This window comes from Phaethon aethereus (genome assembly GCF_964289735.1).
Source record: "Phaethon aethereus genome assembly, chromosome: 3".
Lineage (NCBI taxonomy): Eukaryota > Metazoa > Chordata > Aves > Phaethontiformes > Phaethontidae > Phaethon > Phaethon aethereus.
In genome coordinates, this window is record NC_138576.1 from 33,246,692 (window position 1) to 33,271,670 (window position 24,979).

A 24,979-nucleotide genomic window follows, 5' to 3' on the forward strand; every position below is an offset into this window, starting at 1 on the left:
GTCCCAAAGTATCCATGTACTGGGTTTGCTAAAATCAAGATCAGGGTCTGAAAGTTATGAGGTATCTTTTGTGCCTCATGATTTCTAAACCTGTAAGTTCATTGATAATATAATGATACATAATTCATATAATGGGATTTTTTTGTTTTGTTTTGCGTTCCCTTAATGTCAGCTGTGAGTTTTAGGACCCTATTTGCTACTGTGGCTCAAGGCTGAGGCAGAAGGTGTTTGATAAGGTTTGTGATATAAATCAGAGGATCATTCCACTGTGGATGAATATAGCTTTTTCCCACCTTGGAAAATTTCAGGACAAACTTTGTAAAAAAAAATTTTTTTTTTTTTTTTTTTTTTTTTTGCTTTCTTCATGTCTCCTTTATAGTGGAAAGAAAGAGTTTTTCTCACTCAAAATGCATGGTGCAGCTTTGTGGCCTGTGGTGTTTGAATGATAATGGATGCAAGGAGCACAAATGCTTAAATTGCTCTGCAGTGGTAACAAATAGCTTGATATCGTTGTGGTTGTTTTTCTTTCTTTGTTTTAGGAAACATACCTGGTTTAGGTCCACATACCTGGACACATGTAATCAACAATAGGTAGCATTCCTCTACAACCCTTTTAAGAATATAGTCTGGGAAATGGTCTTATACAAAAGATATTTGATCTCATTAAATGAGTTTCTTTTCATATAATCTGTGGCTCAAAGCTTATGCTGTTCTTTAATGACTATTATATTGTGGAATTTTTTTTCTAACTCATAAGGTCTTCTACTTTTAGTGTCAATTACATTAGTTAATACTTACCAGTGTTGGTTAAATGACCTTTTTTTGGTAATACATTGTTATTAAAATCTTATGGCCTCATACTATCTTCCATTATTCAGTAGTCAAGTATCTTGATATGAGGAAGATTTCACAGAATCACAGAATCACAGAATTATTAACGTTGGAAAGGACCTTTGAGATCATCAAGTCCAACTGTTAACTCAACACCACGATGCCCCCTGAACCATGTCCCAAAGCACCACATCCACATGTTTTTTGAATACTTCCAGAAATGGTGACTTCACCATCTCCCTGGGCAGCCTGTTCCAATGCCTGACCACTATATCTGTAAAGAAATTCTTCCTAATATCCAATCTAAACCTCCCCTGGTGCAACCTGAGGCCATTTCCTCTCGTCCTATCACTAGTTACTTGGGAGAAGAGTCCAACACCCTCGTCGCCACAACCCCCTTTCAGGTAGTTGTAGAGAGCAATAAGGTCTCCCCTCAGCCTCCTCTTCTCCAGACTGAACAACCCCAGTTCCCTCAGCCGCTCCTCATAAGACTTGTGCTCCAGACCCCTCACCAGCTTCATTGCCCTTCTTTGGACACGCTTGAGTATCTCAATGTCCTTCTTGTAGTGAGAGGTCCAAAACTGAACACAGTCTCACCAGTGCCAAGCACAGGGGTACAATCACTTCCCGACTCCTGCTGGCCACACTATTTCTGATACAGGCCAGGACGCTGTTGGCCTTCTTGGCCACCTGGGCACACTGCTGGTTCATATTCAGTTGGCTGTCAACCAGCACCCCCAGGTCGTTTTCTGCCAGGCAGCTCTCCAGCCACTCCTCCCCAAGCCTGTAGCATTGCGTAGGGTTGTTTTGACCCAAGTGCAGGACCCAGCACTTGGCCTTATTAAATCTCATACAGTTGACCTTCCGCCCACCGATCCAGCCTGTCCAGATCCCTCTGCAGAGCCCTCCTACCCTCCAGCAGATCAACACTCCCACCCAACTTGGTGTCATCTGCAAACTTACTGAGGGAGCACTCGATTCCCTCATCCAGGTCATCAATAAAGATATTGAACAAGACCAGCCCCAGAACTGAGCCCTGGGGAACACTGCTTGTGACAGGCTGCCAGCTGGATTTAACTCTGTTCACCACAACTCTCTGAGCTCGGCCATCCAGCCAGTTCTTTACCCAGCAGAGTACACCCATCTAAGCCATGAGCCACCAGTTTCTCCAGGAGAATGCTGTGGGAGATGCTGTCAAAGGCTTTACCAAAGTCCAGGTAGACAACACCCACAGCCTTTCCTTCATCCACTAGGTGGGTCACCTGGTCATAGAAGGAGATCAGGTTGGTCAAGCAGGACCTGCCTTTCATGAACCCATGCTGGCTGGGCCTGATCCTTTGGTGATCTGTGAGCACCCTCAAAATGAACTGCTACATGATCTTCCCTGGTACGGAGGTCAGGCTGACAGGCCTGTAGTTCCCAGGATCGTCCTTCCAGCCTTTCTTGTAGACGGGCATCACATTGGCAAGCCTCCAGTCATCTGGGACCTCCCCTGTTAACCACTACTGCTAATAAATGATGGAGAGTGGCTTGGCAAACTCCTCTGCCAGCTCTCTCATTACTCTCGGGTAGATCCCATCAGGTCCCATAGACTTGTGGGTATACAGGAGGCTTAACAGGTCCTTAACTGTTTCCTGCTGGATTATGAGGAGTTTATTTTGCTCTCCTTCCCGTCTTCCAGCTCAGGGGGCTGAATACCTTATGGATACCTGGTCTGGCTATTAAAGATTGAGGAAAAGAAGGCATTAAGTACCTCAACCTTGTCCTCATCCTTGGTGACAATGTTCCCCCCATATCCAGTAAGGGATGGAGATTCTTCTTGGCTCTCTTTTTGTTGTTAATATATTTGTAAAAACATTTTTTGTTATCCTTTATGACCATGGACAGATTGAGTTCTAGCTGGGCTTTTGCCCTTCTAATTTTGTCTCTTATTTACCTAATGAGATCCTTGTACTCTTTTTGAGTTGCCTTCCCTTTCTTCCAGAGGTGATAAACTCTCCTCTTTTCCCTGAGTCCCAGAAAAATCTCCCTGTTCAGCCAGGCCGGTCATCTTCCCTGTCAGCTCTTCTTACAGCACATGGGGACCGCCTGCTCCTGCGCCTTTAAGATTTCCTTCTTGAAGACTGTCAGCCTTCCTGGACCCCTTTGTCCTTCAGGACTGTCTCCCAAGGGACTCTCTCAACCAGTGACCTGAACAGGCCAAAGTCTGCCCTCCGGAAGTCCATGGTAGCAGTTTTGCTGACCCCTCTCCTTACTTGGCTCACAACTGAGAATTCTATCATGTCATGGTCACTAAGCCCAAGACAGCCTCTCACCACCACATCTCCCACCAGTCCTTCTCTGTTTGTAAACAGCAGGTCCACCAAGGCACCTCCCCTGGTGGGCTCACTCACCAGCTGTATCAGGAAGTTATCTTCCACACACTCCAGGAACCTCCTAGACTGTTTTCTCTCTGCTGTGTTATACTTCCAGCAGATGTCCAGTACATTGAAGTCCCCTACAAGAACAAGAGCTAGTGATTGCGAGACTTCTGCCAGTTGCTTATAGAATGTTTCATCTGCCTCTTCATCCTGGATGTGTGGTCTATAACAGACTCCCAGCAGGATATCTGCCTCGTTGACCTTCCCTCTCATCTTTACGCATAAGCACTTGTCTTCACAGTTGTTGATTTCTATACAATCAAAACACTCCCTAACATACAGAGCCAACCCACCGCCTCTCCTTCCATGCCTATCCCTCCTGAAGAGTTTATAGCCATCCACTGCAGCACTCCAGTCATGAGAGTCATCCCACCATGTTTCTGTGACGGCAACTACATCATAGCTGTCCCACTGCACAGTGGCTTCCAGCTACTCCTGTTTGGTGCCCATGCTGCGTGCATTGGTATAGATGCACTTGAGCTGGGGTATCTGTTTCACCCCCAACATCATCATGCCACCCCTAGGCTCATATCTAGTGAGCCTGGTTTTATCCCCTTCCCCCTTCAAATCTAGTTTAAAGCCCTCTCGATGAGGCCTGCCTGCTCATAAGCAAGAATCCTTTTGCCCCTTGGAGACAGTTGCACTCCATCTGCCTCTAGGAGGACTTGTAAACCACCCCATGGTCAAAAACCGCAAAATTCTGACGATGGCACCAGCCTCTGAGCCATGTGTTGACCAAGTGTGCTTTCCTATTCTTTTCAGTGTTCTTCCCTGTCACTGAAGGGATTGATGATTGATTTCAAGTACACCTGTGGGAAAATAGTATATTAGTGTAGTAACTTGTCCAGAAAATCCTGTCTCTGGTCCTGTTGTAGAGCAGCATATCTAGAATATGAGCTGATGTCAAAGGCAAATACTTGGAAACCCATTCACATGTGTATAAATGGTGCATTTTGGTGAAACGTGTTTCCTCCCTATATTGGCACCAAAATCCCACCTCCCAATAATGCAGAGGAATGAAAAGAGACTGGCCTGCCCAAGGGGAAGAAATTGTGGGATAGTCATCAGGATGATTGGACCTTCAGGGATTGGCAGTAAGGCAGGCTACTGCATCTGCACATGCAAGACTTCTGTTTCTGAGGAAAACGTTTATCAAAAATACAGCAAGCTTATCCCCTCCTTTCTCATTTTTACCTCCAGAGGGTACAACATGTTCATAAAAATTAAAGGGAATGTCTAGTTTTGCCATTAGGTATCTTAGATTGTTCATTGCAGAAGCATAGAATGAATGTTTTTAATGCTCATTTAGCTTTGAAAATTGCATCACTATCTAGGCAATGAAAAATAATGGTCTCCATTCACAGTCAACAATGCACACAGAAAAGTTAATTTCTGCAAAATGACTGTCATTTAACTTTGCCAAATTGAACTTAAACCTGTTTCTTGGATGAATAGTTCCACTAGTGAAAAACACGGCTGGTGATTTTATACCACATCATCTATTTTACATTTCTGGTTGTACTTAGAAATAATTTTCAGAAGTTAAAGTTATAGATATACAAACCTCTCATAAACTGAAATGATAGAGACTGCACATCAATAGGGTAAGACATTTAAATATGGCAATAGTTCATCTACTTAGAAATGGTATTCAACAGCAGAGCTCAGAGGAGTTTGAAGTGTTTATGTTTATACTATTTATCACTTTATTTGACAAGATATTAGAGGGAGTTTGCTGAATATATGTGTTTGTTCTTTGAATGTACTTGAAGCATGCATTTAACTGTGTAGGAATTTGGCCATTTTTCCTTCTCAGTCATTTGTTAGAATATTTTCTTCTGTTCATAATTTTGTTAATCTTTAAATTATCTAACAACATATTTTTTCATGAGCTTTTTAATGTATGGTTTAAGGGAGTCTCTGTCTAGTGAGTCACATGCGCGCTTTTTATGAATTTTTTTTTCCTATGGATATAATTTCTATTGATAGCACCAGCTGCTGGATCCAAATTTTTACCTGTCACTCATCATTCTCTATGCTCGCATTAATCTGCACTGTCACTGGCTTTAGTAATGTTTAAATTGTCTCCTAGCTATAGCTTGGCATGAAATGGGATTGTTCAACCTGCAAATTTTTTTTTTTTGGTAAGATTTTTTTTTAGATTTAGTTCTTCACTGGAATAAAGCCAAACCTTCCATTAAAACAGCTTAAATAAAGTTATGTTACCTCCCAGCTGTGGTGGACATTTATCACAAGCTGTCTGACGAGCTAAGAACTGCTAAATTGCCAAACCACTATTTTGTTTCTTCACATCGTTTGAATCTCTTGGTGGTACAAAATATTAGGACTCAGTGTTTATATTGACATCTTAATCTTCCATGTTGAAATGGTTTCATTTAGTAGAAGTATCTAAATGGATAGGATTTTTGCGTTCAGATCAAGTCTATATATTGAGGTTTGGACTAAAAGAGAAAATTATTCTGTAGTTGGTGGCCAGGGTTTTCTCAGGAATGTAAGAAAAGCAAGGTCAAGTTACTGTTCCAGTGAGGATTCTTTGTCCAGTTTAATCATTTGGGCCCAGGCTGAATTTAATCTGTGACAGAAAGAACTAGAAATGAAGAAAGGCATAACATAAACATTCCATAAACACAGACTAAATATAGTAGGTCATTATTAAAAAGCCCAAGGAATTACTTATGAAAACATATTTGCAGGTTTTGTTTAAGGGCTTCCATTCCCCTCTTCTCCTATCTTGTGTATAATTTCCAGTCTTATACACCATTGTTGAATAAAAATTGCTTATTCTTATTAATGTGATTAAATTAGCTGTTTCACTTAATTGATTTTACTTCTTACATTGCTTATGTTAAATTATCATCAGTTCCATTTTTAATGTTTATGTGAACATTGGTGTAAATTTTGGGAAAAAAATTCTTCTATGTCCAATTACTTTCTTGCTCCAAGCAGCGCAACCAGTATGTTGTCTCAGCACATGCACTGAAAGTCTCATTTATTGAATGATGACATTGAGCACCTTTTGAAAATGCTTCATTACCATTTAAACGTCCCTTTACAAGAAACATAGTGTAAGTGTAGAACTCAAATTTTTAAGTCATCAAGACTTAATTAATAGCCACAGTTTGTATCAAGATAGGTCCAGATTATGCTGTCCACATCTGTGCTTCTCCAAAAAAGTTACTGCTTTGAAATACCAAATAACTGACCATCCTTACACTGACCCTTAACTTTGTTCCTTTTTCATTCAGTTTAGAAATTTTGTTATGAATGTTTGCCACCAGGGCGCAGTTAGTTTTGTTTCCAATAAAGCACTATTTAGATGTTTTGGGATTAGGGACAGAAAACCCATTTAGCACATCAAAAATATTCTATAAAAGCCATAGCACTGTAAAAACTACACAGAACAGAGAGGGGAAAATAACTACAGGGGAAAAAAAAAAGCAATTTTCTTTCCAGCATCCTATAAAATACTGTTTGTTGGGTAACAATGATATAATCAGGATATGTTGGGGCAAAAGTATAGTATTAAATGGCACTCTTTGATTTTTCAGTTCTCCAGGGAATAATTTGTACTAGGAAAGCCACCTTGACTATGGATTATAATTTGTAAGTCATCAAATATTATTAAAAGGCAAGATTTTTTTTTTCCTTGCTATCTCTTAGATCTCACTGTGGAGATAATAGTTATCCCAAATATGGCATAGCAGTAATGGCAAAACTGGACTTGGGTGTAGCATACTTGATGCTGAATGATTTTACAAGACTAAAAGTATAGATTCTTTTTGAATATAATTTTCAGAAATTTTCAGTAAATTAATAGCTTCTCTGGCATGTGGATTCAGTCACTCTGTGTTAGTGCTTTCAGGTACAGGAAATTAATTGAAGCAATTGTGTTGTGTTGTTGGGTCCTAAACACTGTAGTTCAGTAGAAAACAAAAATTCCACCCCTGCTTCTTTTTTCCATGTTTCACATTCAGGATATTCATCATGATTTTCTATGAAATAACATGAACAAACAGTCTGGAGTAAACTCTTCCTTTCTGCTTTGTATCATGGATATAATTGTGTTTTCTGGAGTATTGCACATTGTAGAATCAAATTTTAACTTTAGAGCACTTCTATCTACAGGCAGTATTTCCAGGAAATAAGGGATAGTTAGCCAAAGCAGTATAGTTTCAGTTTAGGAGGCTCCTGAATATATATTTCATAAACGTACTGCAATGAACGGTAAAAGAAATTAAAGAAATAACAATAGCAATAAAACCAAAATTGGTATTGGAATAACTGTAGCAGAAAATAGGTTGCGGATAGTATGTAATGCCAAAGAGATAGCAGAGTCATATTAACTGTATATGTTAGTAATGCAAATGTTGTAGAACCAGGCATGGTGATGGCTCCTTTTGACGGCATCTGTCGTGCCTCAGGAAAACCAGAGAAGATGTTTTCTTATTCACAGTAGTTTCTACAGATTTGCTGTGCAAAGTAGTAGTTCTCTACTGCATGTAAAGCAAACCAGAAGGCACCGTAAGGGCATCTGAAAATTCAGTCTGAATACAAATGAACTTTTTAAGAATTAGAAGCCGATCTGTTGCAGGTATAATTCTATGTTATATCTTGACTTAAATATTTTGACCAGATTCTATGATTAGCTTTGGCACTGAGCTTGTGAATAATGTGCTTTCATTTTATGTACTTGGTCACAAGCATTAATCCAGTATTCCTAAAATGCTATTTAATCTCACTATGCAATGTATACAAAATTCAGATAATTTTTTAAAACCCTGAGGAGGCAACCCAAGCAACCCTAATTAGGCATCTCTATCTTTCTCTGTCAACTGCACTCAAAATTAATGGACATGTAAGGCACCTGAATTCAGACAAGGGAAACAGTAATGGTATAACATTTGAATTAGTTGACTAGTTGACTGTTGGTTTTCATTCCTTTCTTAGCTGCTTCGATCTTTTTGATTCTCCTCCCACAACGTTGATAAACATGAAAAGCCTCTCGTTTGGGGAGAGTGGGAGGGAAGAAGCAGGGGATGCCGGAGATGAGATGACCAGAATTGGATAAAAAGAGCTGAGCACAAGGTCCACATGCCATAGTGATTCATGTGATCACGTTGCAACAGCTCATAATAATGAAGCTCTGTCATTCTTTATAGGCCCAATTTTCTAGTTAGACTTTTTTTAAAGTATCTCCTTATTGTGCAGTTGTTTTTTTGAAATGATCATAATATCTCTGAGATATTTCTCCTGAGTTATTAAAGTCAATTTAGAATTCTACAATGTGAACAAGTAAATCAAACTCAGTCTAATTAGTGTTACTTACTACTTATATTGGATAGTGTCTATATGTCCCACTGAGCTACTGAGTTTTCATTGTGCCATGCATGATGTAAACAATCTAAATAAAGCATGTGTGTATTATCTTGACAATTAGATTTCACAGTGCCCCAGGACAACTTTTTACAATCCCTTAAGCAAATCTTAATCCATTTTATCTCCTCCATGGTGAACATTCAAGATGAATTAGACATGCTTCCAGAAAACAAAGACCTAGTTATGAATTCCTGTGAGGATGGTTAGAATGATGGCTTGAACATGAAACTGAGACACAGGAGACCTGAGTTTCTAAGAGTTCTGTTTCAGATTTTCTCTATGACTCTGCTCAAGTCTGTCTTCAAGGCATTTACTGGGTAGACATTGCAGCACCTGTTTATCAGGTGCTCTGTTCAGGGAGAAGCAAGAGTGGGCTACTCTGTGAGGGAAACCAGGAGACAGCAGGGCATGCTTTGCCTCACTTGCAAAGCCGAGGTCCCATAGCAGCCAAACAAGAAGAGCAGAGGAGGTCTGTGAAGCTAGCCAGGCCCAGCTCATATTCCAGATCACCAGACAAGTCCATAGTGATGAGGCAGATCTGACGTCAACCCAAGAAGTCAAGTCACAGCGTCTAGGTCAGGATCCAGTCCAGTGGTGTTATTCAGCTAATAATCCAGTAGTGTCCAGGCAAGCCCATAGTGAAAAGGCAGGTCCAAGGTCACTTGACCTTGACACCAAATTCACAGGTCAAGTTTCAGACAAGCAAAATACATGGCCATGCACAGTCACAGCTGATTTAGCTTAAGTGTAGCTCCTGAGTGAAGGGGCATGGACCCCCACTTCTTATAGTAGTCTGATCTAAGTTACAAAGTTGCATCATCTCAGAGCTGATTTTGAGCATGGGCAGCTAAAGCTGTAGAGGTGTATGTGTGATGGGTGTGTGTCGCGGCTCAAAAGGAGTCGTTCAGGATGACCTCTTTCCTCGTGAGACCAACAACCAAGTTTGTGATCCCCCTGGACTGAATTAAGGTGAAATTAAACCAGCCAACCAATTTAACAATTTAATAATACAAAATGCAAGGCATGAGGTTACATAAATAACTCCACGGCAACTACTCTACCCAAACAATTCAACTAAACAAACAAGTCCCGTGCAACACGTCTTTTACACTTTGACAAAGGACGGGAGGGGGAAGAGGGGGGAGAGAGAGAGAGAGGCAGCAAAGAAGATATCACCACCCGTGGGTCCAGCGGCGTCCCATTGCTCCTCTTGATGTTCCTTGGTGGTGGGGGTCCCCCCTTTGCTTCTGATGGTGTCATTTTTATACAGTCCGAGTCCCACAATCTCTGTCTGATTACAAGAAACTTCATGCATATGCAACAGGCAATGGCACACCTGCAGGCTTTGGTGTGTCTCACCTACACCATATCTTTGCTCTGCGGGAGCCGGTATCTCGTTCTTCTTTGTGGTTTCCTCCATTGTACCAAGAAAGGTGTAGTTTCCTCAGAACTGCAAAATGTTTGAAACAAAAAATGCATATTGGTCTGCCACAGGGTGCACTGGCTTATGACAGCTTGGTCTCCAGGTTGAATAAAAAATTCAGAATTGAAGATATCCACTAGAGAAGTAATTTGATGCTGACCAGGAAATGGTAAGCTTACGACTGAATTCTTCAAAGTTAGTAGAGTCAAGAATTTAGTAAAACACTAATGTGACACATCTCTCAGTTATCTGGGATGAGTTAAGCAAACCCGCCTTTCTTCTGAACCCTTGCCTGATGTATTGTGCCTGTTGTCAAATGAATATTGAAATACAGTTTTGGTCCTCCTTTCCTTCTAGATAGCTCAGGTTTTGATGATGATTGCCTTGAATGCTAATGGATATTCTTATCCATGGTGAGGAAGGTATGGTTTATAATTCCTTCAGATGGGGATCCCCTCTTCAAAGGGGGACCTGACTACACACAGATCTTCCTAATTCAAGTGCTCAGAATATTAGATCAGTAGTCCAACAGGCAGTGTTAGACCAGCAATGCTTTCTCTGACTTAGCCAGGTTTTAAAAAAGAAAACAACTGCACATGCATGTAATGAGGGGACCACACTGGACAGTAAACATAGCTACAGCCTTGAGATTTTTGAGAATCTTACCTGCTGCTCTGTGTAATTTCTCAGTCTTAATGGAGCCAAAGTATAAAGAAAACACTGAGATACTCTGATTGGAACACTTCTGGGAAGGCACATGGAGAAATTTGTACATGCTTGGTGAACTGTTGTCAAAATGAGGGGCACCTGCAAGCATTTCCTCCATATCTACTGTTTTGCACGATATGGCTTTTAATCAGGCTCTACTTTTTAGGATTCACTAGCCACTTCCATACTATTAATGTTCCAAGATTCTATTGCCAGAGTAATTTACAGTTGTCTCAGTTTTAATTTGTTCGTAGTTCTATCTGAAATTTAAGATGCCATTTTGTATGATTAAAAAAGCTGTTCAATAATAAAATATATAGACATCTCTTTCTAGTCTGCTACAAAAAGCTGTGATTAGAAACATATATTGATTCACATGCTTTATTTTGTATCCTATGCGTGTGGCTTTTATACATCAAATATTCTATCTTCATGTCTGAGAATTCACTTCTTATGCCACCTTTCAATATCCTGCATAACTTAGTTCACATCTTTCTAGATTGCTGAATGATGTGATTTAGTTGTCATTTCCCTAGAGGTAAGGCAATGGCCATCTTTCCTTTGCTTCAATTTACTATTTCTGGGAAGCAATCATTCTACCTCTGCTTTTCACATCCCCAAGCAATGTTACGTTGAGAGAAAGTTTTTAACAATTACTTTCTAATGATTTTCACATCTGTTTGCCCCCTTACTGATCCCTTGTCCCCTGTCAAGTCTTCTCTGCCTATCTTTTTAATAGTTCTTAGTGGATATCTAATCATCAGTAAACCTGATAAATAAGCATATAAATGATCTCTCTTTCTCAGCTCTTCTTTCTCCCTTTCTCTAACGACAGCTTCATCATCATTGCCATCTTCTGAGCTCACTACCTTAACATTACCTTCAGTCTAACTCTCTTCCTCTCGCTATCAACTAGAATCACTAGCACAGACATTTTTTCTAGTCACCTTAGTGGTTCAAAAATGCTTGGTTTCAGCACCTTCCCTGTACAGTCAATCTGAAATAACATTGCAGGTGGCTTTGTCCCCTCAGTATTACCATGGTTTTAAACTTTATGTCTGTAACACTAAAACCCATGCATTTAAATGCTGTGCTGGTTTTGGCTGGGATAGAGTTAAATTTCTTCATAGTTGGTAGTATGGGGTAACAGTTTGGATTTGTGCTGAAAACAATGTTGATAATTCAGGGTTGTTTTCATTATTGCTGAGCAGTGGTTACACAGAGTCAAGGCCCTTTCTGCTTCTCACCCCACCCCACCAGTGAGTAGGCTGGGGGTGCACAATGTGTTGGGAGGGGATAAAGTTGGGACAGCTGACCTCAACTGACCAAAGGGACATTCCATACCATAACGACGTCATGCTCAGCATATAAAGCTGAGGGTAGAAGAAGGAAGGGGGGAATGTTTGGAGTGAGGGCGTTTGTCTCCCCAAGTAATTGTTATGGTGTAATGGAGCCCTGCTTTCCTGGAGATGGCTGAACACCTGCCTGCCGGTGGGAAGTGGTGAACGAATTCCTTGTTTTGCTTTGCTTGCGTGCATTGCTTTTGCTTTTCCTATTAAACTGTCTTCATCTCAACCCATGAGTTTTCTAACTTTTATTCTTCTGATTCTCTCCCCCATCCCTTTGGTGGGGAATAAGCGAGCAACTTTGTGGTGCTTACTTGTTGGCTCAGGTTAAACCACGACAAATGCCAACTCGTTCTACCTCCTGCATCAACCTCCATCTTCTGTCTTGCTTTATGCTGAGTCTTTCTTTTCCTTGAGAAGTGCTTTATGACAAGGCAAGAGTTGCTAAGGGAGACCTTAGTCTTAGTAGCATGAATGCACAGTAATACTAAGAGGAACGAAAAAAAATAATCTCTTTCAGAAACAGAGAGTATCTTGGATGTGGCTCTGGGTCTCTTTGGCTGTTCATGTTTTCATCTTCAATATAATTCCCAGAAGATGGAGTTGTCTTCTAGTTGATGAAGTACAACCTCCTACTGTGTTTTGTTGTCGTGGTTTAAACCTAGCCAGCAACTAAGCACCACAAAGCTGCTCACTTACTCCTCCCCAGTGGGATGGGGGAGCAAAGGAAGGACACATGCAGAACATGTGAAATAGGCTTGTTTAGCGTAGAAATTTTCACATGCATGATTAGTGAAAATATCTATGAAATGGCTACTTCTACTTCTGCCTATACGAGTAGTATGTCTTGCCGTCCAAAGTTTGAATAGCTGGAGGGTAGCTGCTATGGGCTGCTGAGCTTCAGGGATGCGAGTGCACAGCAGGCTTCTAGGGACATCCCACTCTTGCCTGGCCATGGAGCAGTAGGGCATAACAAGGTTCTAATTTAAGACACCATTTCTGTGTTGATAGTCTTAAGAGGTAGTAGATCTGTTAAGTTATAATTTCTTAGGAGCATTTTTCTGACCTTTGTTTGATGTTGGTTCACTGCAGGGAGATTTCATGGGTGTTATTTGCAGAGGGAAAATTACCTAGTTGTTCTTCTTATGTTCATATAAGAGGATGTCACTTTACCGCCGTCTTTCTATTATACATAATCTTGTGGACTGTATGAAGTGGATTTATGTCTGTACTGAGATAAGGATTTTAAAGATCGTCAGGCCTGCTCAGGTGAAACGTTCCACAGCAAATCTTGGGATACACAAATTGGTCTTCTTGATAACGGGGTTTCACCATTTGTGTTTGTTGCAGAATGTCTTTAAAATGATGGGCATAGAGCAAATCTGTTGTAATATCAGTTTCAATATGTCCATTTGGCTTTTTGATGATGAGCCAGGCAAGACTTTGTTTCCCATGTACTCAACAAGAGCTGACTTAAATAAGCTTAGTTATTCTACAAAAAAACAAAAGTTTTACATTTAGGGTCAACAGAATAATTCTAAAATGTATAAAGATGATTTTAATTAGGTCTTCTTAACAGAGATGTTTGCAGAAATACTCAGTATTATGAATTTTAACACAAAAATTCTTTCATATTCTTTATTCTGAACATCTGTGATAGTGGCAGTTCTATTCATGACTATTGCACCCAGAAATTAATTTAGCAGTAGCTGTCCCAGAAGGGCAGTATAATATCCTCTGTCTGAAAAATCAAAACCTGTTGTACGATGAACTCAAGTTGACTAACTGCTGAATAATATATGTCTTGTATGCTGTTAATGGACAAATCAAAATAGAATGGGAAAAGAGAGAATGATGCTGCTGATATGCATAGCCATTCTCTGTTGTCTGTGACTAAAGGCACTCGAATTCAGAATTCTACTTTCTTGTTCTGACAAGGAGGGTTAAGAAGTTGACATCTTATGCTAATCCCATAGATTTCTGTATCTGGTTTTTCAATTCGGTCAATACCATTCCTCTGTATCTTAAGTGATTGTAAATTAGGAATCAACATAGTTACTGTGCTGTAAAATACAACAAACCCAGGATGTTATCACTTACAAGAAAGGAGAATCACCACAAGTGTTGTATCCTCTTTTGAAAATAAGTGAATGCTACAGAATTTGGACTCAGATTTCGAACAGCTTTTCGAAAGGTTTTGGTTCAGTCTTTGATAAGGATAGGGATCAACTGTTTAATTTGGCTTGCATTGTAATTTTAAAATATAAATCTCTGCTGTGAGAGCTTAAGTTGTGTTTAGATCATGAGCAAACATCCAGTTATTTTTCTGTCATGCCTTTCAGTGAACCTGATTTCCTGTTCTAAAGTGATTAATATTATTCAGGGGGCTGATTCTGAAACGTTATCAGTTTTTGTTCGACACAGGAGGCTAATGGGTGGATAGTAAAGAGAAGGGGAAGATGATTCATGCCACTTATTTGGTTGCTTTATCTTTTATTATTTAGCAACCCAGTTCACTCAGAGAGCTACTGGAAGTTACACTAAGCAGCTTATAAATCATTCAGGGTTATAGGGACCATAGCAATACATTTCAGCTTTTCTATTCTAGGTCATGAGCTACAAAGGGCCAGCATACAAGAACCACACAATTTTTATTTTGCTCAGAATTTTCTTGACACATTAATTTACCACTTTTTTGCTGCTCCAAATAAACTGTTTAAATATCATTCACATATTACTGTGTGTAATCAGCTCATTTGGATAGCCATGGAAAATTATCCATTCCTATGAGTTTGGAGTTAATCAGTTCCAAAGATATTTTATTTTACTTAGTAAGCAAGAACAGTTAACAGTTACAAATTCTGAAATTTTCAGTAAAATGGTATTGAACAGGTTGTCTGCAACTACAACATGAAAATGAAATAAAGGCAAAAGGAGATGTGTTTGTAAAGGATATTAAAATGAATCCATTAAATGTCAAAGCAATCACTAAATTGATTAGACTAGTCTACTTAAATAGATTTTTCTGAATCAATAATTATTATGGAGTCATCAAATATGTATGTGTTTTTATGTGTAATTGAACCACTATCTTGTAATTTATACCAATGTGAATCAAAAGAATGCTCAAAGAATTCTAAAATAAGGGCTTTTTCTCCTGTATTCCAGCTTATAGCTAGGTGAGGTTTTCTTCCATCTAGGGCATAGATATCACCTGCATGATTCAGAAGTATGATGTTGCTGTTTTTAAAAAAATAAATATTATATTCTACCTCCTGCATTCTTCAGATGTTGAGTACAGTCAAGTACCATGGATGAGATTCCTTTTTCTACGTGTTTTTTTTTTAACCTTTGGGTATCTCATTAAAATTGTAATTGACAGTATATAGGAGCCACAACAAGAGAGGCTGGCCAGAGAATGAGAGTGCAACATATTCTGCACCCTAAACTTGTTTTTCTACATTCAAACTTTCTGCCTCTAAGTTTTTTCCTGCCAAAAGCCCTCTGGGTGGCTTTTTCATTTCCGGTTCATGCTGCTAGGTCAAAAGCAAAGAATTTTTTTGAATTAAAACAAGCTCTGCATCTTCTTTTTTATTTGTTTGTTTGGGTGGTTTGTTTTTTTTTTTTGAGCAATGCCTGGAAAATCATAGGAATTGCCATAATACAAATAAATAAAAATGAGAATTTTCCATATTGGAAAAGTTTTGATTAATTTTGTCTACAGCAGGGTATGTGCAAACTGTAAGAATGATCTGAGGAATGACCAGGCAGGTTACTTGCCAGTATTATGTCTTTAGCATAAACAATGCAAGAAAATATAATCAGATTATAACAGAAGAATGTATTACTGCAATAACTCAAATATGATTTTATCTGAGACAATAAGACATGCTGTGTATGGTGTATATAGGAAATTTTATATTTTAAATTTCCTTAATTTAAAATTACACATGCAGATTTTCTTCAACTTCTGCTTAGATAATTTTAATTTTAATTTTTTTTGTTCTCTTTTTAAATCTTTTTTCCACCTTACTGTCTCATTTTCATTAATATTCTCATTGACTGTTTTTCCAGTATTATACTTCTATATACAGAAGTATATACAACTTCTGTGTGTGTATAAACAAGCAAAAATACTTCTGCCCCAGTGCCTGTAAATGTCCTCTTTGGCTAGTGTTCTGTCTCACAAATTCAGGACATGATATTTTGGCATAGCAATTAAAAAAAAAAAATACAGCTTTTGTTTTTTTCAAATGAGAAGACAAAGTGTTTGTTTGGCAATTGCAGAACTGAATCATTTGGGTTCCAGTATTTGGAGCTTTTTTTTCTAATACAAACCTAACATAAAAAGAATACGATAAAGTACAAAGTGAATGACATGTCATTCTGTCTTACTATCTATGTTTAAGAAACTGATATTTGAGTTTCTGACATATGAATGACCCAAAACCTGAATTATGCACACTCCCCTTTAAAAGGTCTGTTGATTTTCATGCTCACAATAAATAATTATTTCATGCTGTATATTAAAACTGAGTTAGAGAGCAGTAAAGTCACATTTCACAATGGAAATATAGCTGGTCATGCACCAAGGTCTCATTGAAATGAGTTGTAGACTAAAGTTTAATAAGAATATCAGCTTTTTAAAAACATAAAATACAGCTCACAGTGGTACTGAAGAGGTGGGAACTGTTTCATGTGTCCACCTGGCCATGTTGATGGACTGAACTAGCTGCCTCCAATCAGATTCCATTATATTATCTTACACCTTCAAACATCAGTGCCATGTTGGAAATTAGTAGGCACATCCTCTTGGAATCATTCATCAAAGTGGCTAAAGAAGGACCAAATAATCTTTGTGGGTCTGCAAGAGGCAGACTTTGCAAGACATAAAACAAGCATTTTGGCAAATCTTTTTCAATTATTGGTTTATATGTGCTGTGTACTCTGTCTATGCAGAGATTCAAAATCACCAGGATGTTAAGGTTGCATCTTGTGTGAAATTAAATAGAAACACTTTTGTTTGATCATGAGTAGAAGAAAAACTTGTCTGAACCATGAATGGGAATATATAGAATCATAGAATCATTTCGGTTGGAAAAGAGCATTAAGATCATTGAGTCCAACCATAAACCTAACTCTTCCCAATAAATGTTTATATTTATTGCATATAAGCAATAAACCAAATGTTTAGCATTTGTGTTTAGGTTTTGTGTTATTCATCACCTAAATATTAACAAATATTTTGGAAACTTTGGTTCTAAGTAGTGCTTAAGTACCATGATGAATGACCTTATTTAACATACAGAGAGAGACAGAGCCTGGAGAGGTACTATCCTAGACCCTCACTGTTTATACATTCCTAAAGTGGTTTTCTGTTTTGCAGAGTGAATTCCGTTGAATAACATTGATTTCCTATTTCAATAAAGGGAACTGTCATCTGAAAGGTGGATGAAATATTAAGGCTCTACTAGCTAATTAGATAGACAGATAGGTAGATACACAGATAAATACTGTGCAAATGAAAAAATCAATATTGTCTTATACAGGCTGTATTTAATTTTGAAAACTAAATAACTGTCGCTTTAATTTTTATTTATGTGGAAAATAAAATTCTTTTTAGATTTTAAGAACTATGGAAAAAAATCCATTTTTACAATGTTAATATATTCTGTATAACCATCGATTGCATGTGAAAACACACAATCCATTTTATGCTCCAGTAATTCTGAAACACCTGAACTCTTCTCCCTCCACACACCACCTGAAAATTCACAAGATTAAGCATCCCTTTGGGGCTGGGAATGTATTTGCCAATTTCAGCCCAGAGGGGATTGTAACTAGCATTGTAAAGCCCTGATGATAGTTTTATAATGGAAAGCCTGAAATAACCTCAAGTAGCACCTCACTAATGTGATTCTATAATACGTAACCAGTCTAATTTGAGACTAAGAGTCAGTTATCAAGGAATACATTTGTAGAGTTAATATTGTTAACCTCTTAATTTTCCTCTTCTCTTGGACTTGAATTACCGTTTCCTTCCAAATAAAATCCACTGATGAGACACCTAATGGTTTTCTACTTTAATTTTGCTGTTCTGATTACTTTTACAGCTGTCCCCCATTGTCTTCATATTTAACCGCCTTGCAGAGTCCTTGCAGTGAAATCATTATGCAGATCAAAGTATAGTCCTGATTGTCCGAACCCTTCCAACTACATTAGCCTCTTCATAAATTGATTAGGAAGAGCATTGCACAGGAAATGGCTATCAACATGGCTTACATTAAGAACAGAGCTAGTGTTCCAAATGTGGTGTTTTTCATCTCTCTGAGTGTACGTAAACACTTGCAGTCCTGTCAGTTCCTTAAAAGTAGTTTGAGTCTTCCCAGACACTGATGGTGTTGCCATGGAGTCATACTTAGATTTCACAGCAAAGCTGAAACTGATTTCCAGATAATAGTTGAGTTAGAAAACAGAGAGAAAATGGGAATGAGTAAACAAAATTCCAAACTGCCTATTATTAGATTTGATACCTAATAGTGAAATTGTTGGGGGGGGGGTGGATTTTTTTTAGAAAGAAAAAATATAATTACAAATTCAGAATGGGGATTATTCTTTCAAGGAAAAGAAATTGAGTGCTATACCGCATTATTCTCATTTGCGTGGAAACAATGAGGTCTTTTAATATGTGAATCTCTTTAATGGGTCTATCTTGAAATTGTGCCCGTATAGGGGATAAAAGCTCTGTTATTGCTTCATTAGGCTGCATCTAGCAGTGATGTTTCCCAAAGCAATTTGCAGCATCCTCTTCCTTGTCACATTTGATCATTTTAGAATTTGCTTGAAGACACAACAATGTCCTTATGTGTGAATTTCAGGGTATAAGCCAGTACATTCAATAATCCCTGTTAAGAAACTTAATCAGAATCTGGCTGACAAATGATACGATCAATGCCACACAATTACTCCATGGTAGAACTGCATAATAAACAAAAGATTACACTTTCTGTACCAGTTAATGTCCTATAAATTCCTGTTTTACTTGAAATGTATTATTAAACATTTTTGTTATTGCTGTACTGTTATCATATGATGCTTTAAAGTATGAAACATAATTTTATTTGATTTTGTGATTTCTCTTACTAGTGGCCAGCATTCAGAAGCTTCCTGCTGCATCTGTTTTAACTGACATCAATTTCCCCATGAAAGGAAGAAAAGGAATGGTTGATTGGGCACGAAACTCAGAAGACAGGGTTGTCATTCCAAAAAATATCTTCACCCCTATGTCAACAGGTAAAGAAGCATACCAGCATGTTAATTTTGTATTAACTTTAACAAGGGAACTCAGAATCTTTGTCTTATAGGACAACGGTATGATATAGAAGTGGTTATTTTATCTGTCTTCAAAAGAAATCCAGTACCCACAGCTTATCCCAGAGGGAAATGATGTGGCTTAATTTCACATCTTGAACATCAGCATCTTGAACAAAAAGCGCTACAGAAATCCTAGGCATTAAGCCAATGCTTAGAGTGTATCTGTGGTGGTATGAGGTGACCTGAAGTGCAGCTCTGCTGAATCCCCTGAAGCTGCTCCACTCCAACAGACTGGGCCATTCCAACAGGTGACCTAACTTTTACCAAAGGATGCTCAGCAGGCAAATTACCCTGCTTTCAGATACAATTTACCATTGCAGTGCAGATCTCTGACATTAGAGAATTTACCTGCTAGGCATTAAACTCTAAAGACAATCTTTGAGGATACTTAATTATAAATGTAAATGAACTATCATGGATGTCAGTACCCAAAATTGATTTTTTGAAAATGTGATTTTCAGCGATTTAAATCTTTTGATATATTCCTGACAGTACTACATCTTTATGACAGATTTCCAGGATATAATTCAAAATGATTATGATTTATTTAAAATAAAATTTCTACTAGAAACATAAATGGTATTCACAGGTTTTTTATGCTGATGAAGGCTTGAGAGAGAGAGTTTAAAAAAAAAAAATCTTTGTCTTCCTTACTTTTTTCAGAACTAGATGAATCAACTGTATTTGTACTTGGAGCAGTGCTATACAAAAATTTAGAACTCATTTTGCCCACTTTGAGGTAAGAAATTTCATAAATATAATATGAATTAGACTATTTCAGGATCATAGCTACACTATATGTAAAGATAAAAGCAGACAACCAAGACTGTTTGCATATTGGTATTGTTGGATTTTTTTTCCCCTGTTACCTAAAATACATATATGTATTTTTTTCTTTCCTTCATTCTTAGTCTTTTGTATGATGGAAATAGACTTTTTATCAAATTGGCTTAGTTTATATTTTATGTAATCTATATTAGGCTTAATTACGTAAATGTTCAATTAGAAGTACATTAATGTTCAATCTACTTACACTTGTGCTTCAAACTACTGTTTGTCTCTTTAGTACAAGTGATCTAGCCATGGCATCATAACCTGATTTACTAAGGTTGTCTGCTCTGCTTCTACAGAAGTCGTTAGAAGTAGTTTTCCAAGTACTTTTTCAGTGCAAGTTGTATTTAGAAGAGACAGCAGAGCTATAGAGAGGATACATTTTAAAAACAAGACAGGCATACGCCTGAAGAGCTGTGGTATTTCTGTTATGAGGGCCATACACATTCATAAGGATATAAAAGAGTCTCTTGTTTCACTTTTTCCTTTCTGTACTTGATAACAGAAAATTTGGAAGTAAACTTCCCCCCCGCCCCCTTCTCAAATTAATGGTTAAGATCATTTCACAGTCCATTAATACTATCTTATTTCACAAGATCCTGTGCACCATTGGTCTACTATTGTCCTTTTACAGTAAAAGAAAAAGGGTGTGGATTGTGTCACAATAGCTGCTAATGAATTCACAATAGTTAGAAAGGATAGTAATTAGGAAGACACCAGATCACGTTTCCCTACTTCTCTACAGGGCTTTAGTTTAATCCATTAGAAAAGTGAGATTTACAGGCCTTACTAGATTTTCCCTAGAAACAATAGCACCCCAAGTAGCAGGAATAGGGGCAGAACAGGGACATAAAAGTACAGCAGCTAAGTGCTATGTACTATGAGAAAGTGCATCTCAGTTCCCAATTTTTTTTGCTTTTACCTGTTCTACTTTCAGCTGGTTACTGATTTACACAGCAAATTTGACCATTTTGCTGTACAATTCAGTTCATAAGGAGGTTTTCACAGAATCACAGAATCACTAGGTTGGAAAGGACCTTCAAGATCATCAAGTCCAACCATTAATCCAGAACCACCATGTCCCCTAAACCATGTCCTGAAGCGCCACATCCACACGTTTTTTGAACACTTCCAGGGATGGCGACTCCACCACCTCCCTGGGCAGCCTGTTCCAATGCCTGACCACCCTCTCAGTGAAGAAATTTTTCCTAATATCCAATCTAAAATTTGTGAGCTTCTAAAGCAAAATGGTCTAATAACCTATGTATATCTATTCATAAATTGTCTTTAGAAATTCAAATATGAAGATATCCCACTTTGCCTCTGAATACATTTTATATTATTTTGAATTAAATTCTCAGCTTCCCAAGGAAAGGAAACAGTCACTATTTCTTTCTCATATGTATGTGAATAAGGAATAAAAGTCATTATTAATCTGTGATATAAAAATATAATTCATATTCCCAGGTACCTCTAGTCTCTTCTTTGTTCAGAGTACAGCGCTTCAATACTTCCTTGCACTTCTTTAATATTTATAATGAAGTTATACTCAAACTTTTACAGCTTAGCTCTCTTACCTCATCAGAAAATATAACATGCTGGATTTCTTTGCCCATGGCAATCATATTGAACATTTCATCTCATGACCTTAAATAGTACCTCAAAAGTGGCACAATTTCAAACTTCTTATTCTTGTGAATCATAGAACCATTGAACAGTTTGGGTTGGAAAAGACCTTCAAAGATCACCTAGTCCACCCACCTGGCATGGGCATGGACATCTTCCACTAGATCAGGTTGCTCAAAGCCCCATCCAACCTGATCTTGAACACTTCCAGTGATGGGACAGCCACAACTTCTCTGTGCAACTTGTTCCAGTGTTTCAACACCTTCATCATAAAAAAATTCTTCCTTATGTCTTATCTAGATCTACCCTCTTTCATTTTAAACCATTGCACTTGTCCTGTCACTACAGGCCCTGCTAAAAATTCTGTCCCCATCTTTCTTATAAGCCCCCTTGAAGTTCTGAAGGGCTGCAATAAGGTGTCCCCAGAGCCTTCTCTTCTTCAGGCTGAATAATGCCAACTCTCTCAGCCTTCCTTCACAGGAGAGATGTTCCATCCCTCTGATGAGTTTTATGACCCTCCTCTGGACCCTCTTCAGCACGTCCATGTCTTTCCTGTGCTGAGAGCTCCAGAGCTGGATGCAGTACTCCAGGTAGGGTCTCACCAGAGCAGAGTAAAGGGACAGAATCACCTCCCTTGACCTGCTGGCCATGCTTCTTTGGATACAGCCCAGGATACAGCTAACCTTCTGGGCTGCGAGTGCAAATTGCCAGCTCATGTCTGGCTTTTCATTCACCACTACACCCAAGTCACTCTGAGCAGAGCTGCTCTCAATCCCTTCATCCCCCAGCCTGTGTTGATACTGAGGGTTGCCTCAACCCAGGTGCAGGACCTTGCAACTTGACCTTGTTGAACTTTATGAGGTTCACATGGGTCCATTCCTCAAGCCTGTCAAGCTTGCCTCTGGATGGCATCCTCTAGCATTATCAACTGCACCACTCATCTTGGTGTTGTTTTCAAACTTGCTGAAGGTGCACTCAATCCCATGGTCTATGTCATTGATGAAGATATCAAATACTATTGATCACGTTTGAATTCATTTAAACCATTTTAATGTTCATTCAGATGGGACTCTGAATTGGAAAAAAGCTGCAACTGTGGTTAGCGCTGAGTTTGCTGAGCTATTATACTCTTCAAGAATTAGAACTGCAATGCAGGTTTTAAAGGCATCTTTATTATGGGGTGGTTTATCATTTTACAGTCATTCAGGTACATGAATGAAGTGTAGGTTTCTGTACATCCTACTGCATTTGAAAAAGGTTTATTTTTGTTTGCTTACATTTTGCAATGAAAAACTTTCATCTTACATGGGTTTGTATTAATTACTATTTGTACTAATCGTATTTAACTGTAATAAGGATTATTGTGATAACCATATTAGTGCTTAACATAGTGAAATGCTTCACCACAATAGCATTGTGTATGGAGCAAACACTGTAAAATGTGAAAGCAGGTAAAATGTAAAGGGAGGTAACATCATCTAGTTTTCATATGATACCTAGAAGTGTGGTAGCTACACACAATGTATGAATTTAAAAAGCATTCTGGACAAGTATGCATGACAAAATATGTTAATGGTGGGAATAAAGATAAACAAAAGAATAAGCCAAGGTAAAATAAGTAAAATGGTCTCATGCTTGTGTTCAAAGGCCACATCATTTATAACTTGACAACCTGATAAAACAGATGATTTCTACTGGCTGCAGTTAAATATCCAGAAAGCTTTACCAATTCCTGTGTGATTTCAGTCCCTAGCTTTATAGGAGTTAGGGTGAGAGTAAAGTAAATATTTGATTGTATGACACCTGTTTTTTGCAGTTTTCAGAAGAACAAACAAGACACACATTCCCATACATTCCTTAATATCAGCACTAAAAGGTATGCAAGCTTATGCATCATCACAAGGAACTTTTTTGTTTAAAATAAACAAACAAACAAACAAATAATATCTCAGTATATCTTTAGGGAAAATCTTTCAAAGCACCTAACCGCAGAATCCCCATCTGGTACATCACAGGTGTTCTGTGAGTAAAATGAGGATTTCATTATCTAGGACAGCCTATATGCTGTATTTCATAAACTCTGAAATCAGGTGCATTTTACCATATGGGCTTGATTTGTCTTGTTTTTACTGGCGTAGAGTCTGTTAAAAGTAAGTCTTATAAACATAATGTGAGGTGAGAACTTGGCAATTACAGTAATATGTAATTCTTCTTGGACAATGTGTTTAATCCTAGAGGTACATGTATATTATTCAAAGAATTTTGCCAGGACTGTTTAAACAAGAAGTTAGGGAAAAGAAAATACTTTATTCTTCCTTATCAAAATAGAATTTTCTTTTCCATGCACAAGTAAATAAACTTCATCTGCTTCTATTTCCTAATATAGGCACTGCTCTGTTCTTGTAATGTCATATGGGTTTTTTTAAATCATATATCAAAATATTTAATATTTTGAGCACTACAGACTGAATATTATTTCCATAGCTCTTGCATCCCTGAGCATGTTTATGTTATTGTTACGTTCACAGAAAATTGATTCTTAGTAAAATACTCATCTAAAAGATATTATATATATTTCCTCTCCTGGGCATTCTGAAGGAATACATTACATATTACCATACTGTAAGAAAGTTTTTAACTTTTCCTTTAACAAATAAGAACAAATAAAGAATCAATGATTTTGCTGTAGCAAGCTTTTTTCCTGTCACCTAAACAACTACCATATTTTTCCTCCTATAATTTCCTGCATTGAAATGTTCTCTTTCCCCATTTGAAACATCATTCCTAACCCCCTCCTTTGGGTGTTGTAAAGCCAAAAAAGGCCCTTAAAATTCCCTAGGTCAGTTTTGTTAAACTGAGGACAGACTACCTCAGGCAGGGTTTTACTGCATAGTATTACTGCTGTAGCATCCATAATTTTTCTGTAATGTATACAACATTTACACATTGAACTATAACTTCTTGCATGCTCTCTTGAGACAACAACATACTTTATTCATAACTTCATTTTTCTTGAGCAATGT

At 38.0% G+C, this 24,979-nt stretch overlaps 1 protein-coding gene across 1 annotated transcript in view; it reads left to right on the forward strand.

Annotated features, from left to right (window-relative positions):
• The window catches only part of ADGRB3 (adhesion G protein-coupled receptor B3), a gene marked incomplete at its 5' end in the record, with an annotated part of 485,010 nt that overhangs the window by 253,099 nt on the left and 206,932 nt on the right, over positions 1-24,979 (forward strand). The window contains 2 exons of the mRNA XM_081997317.1: positions 19,272-19,418; positions 20,163-20,238. Coding sequence (XP_081853443.1) covers positions 19,272-19,418; positions 20,163-20,238 — 223 coding nt within the window. The remainder of the gene's footprint in view (positions 1-19,271; positions 19,419-20,162; positions 20,239-24,979) is intronic.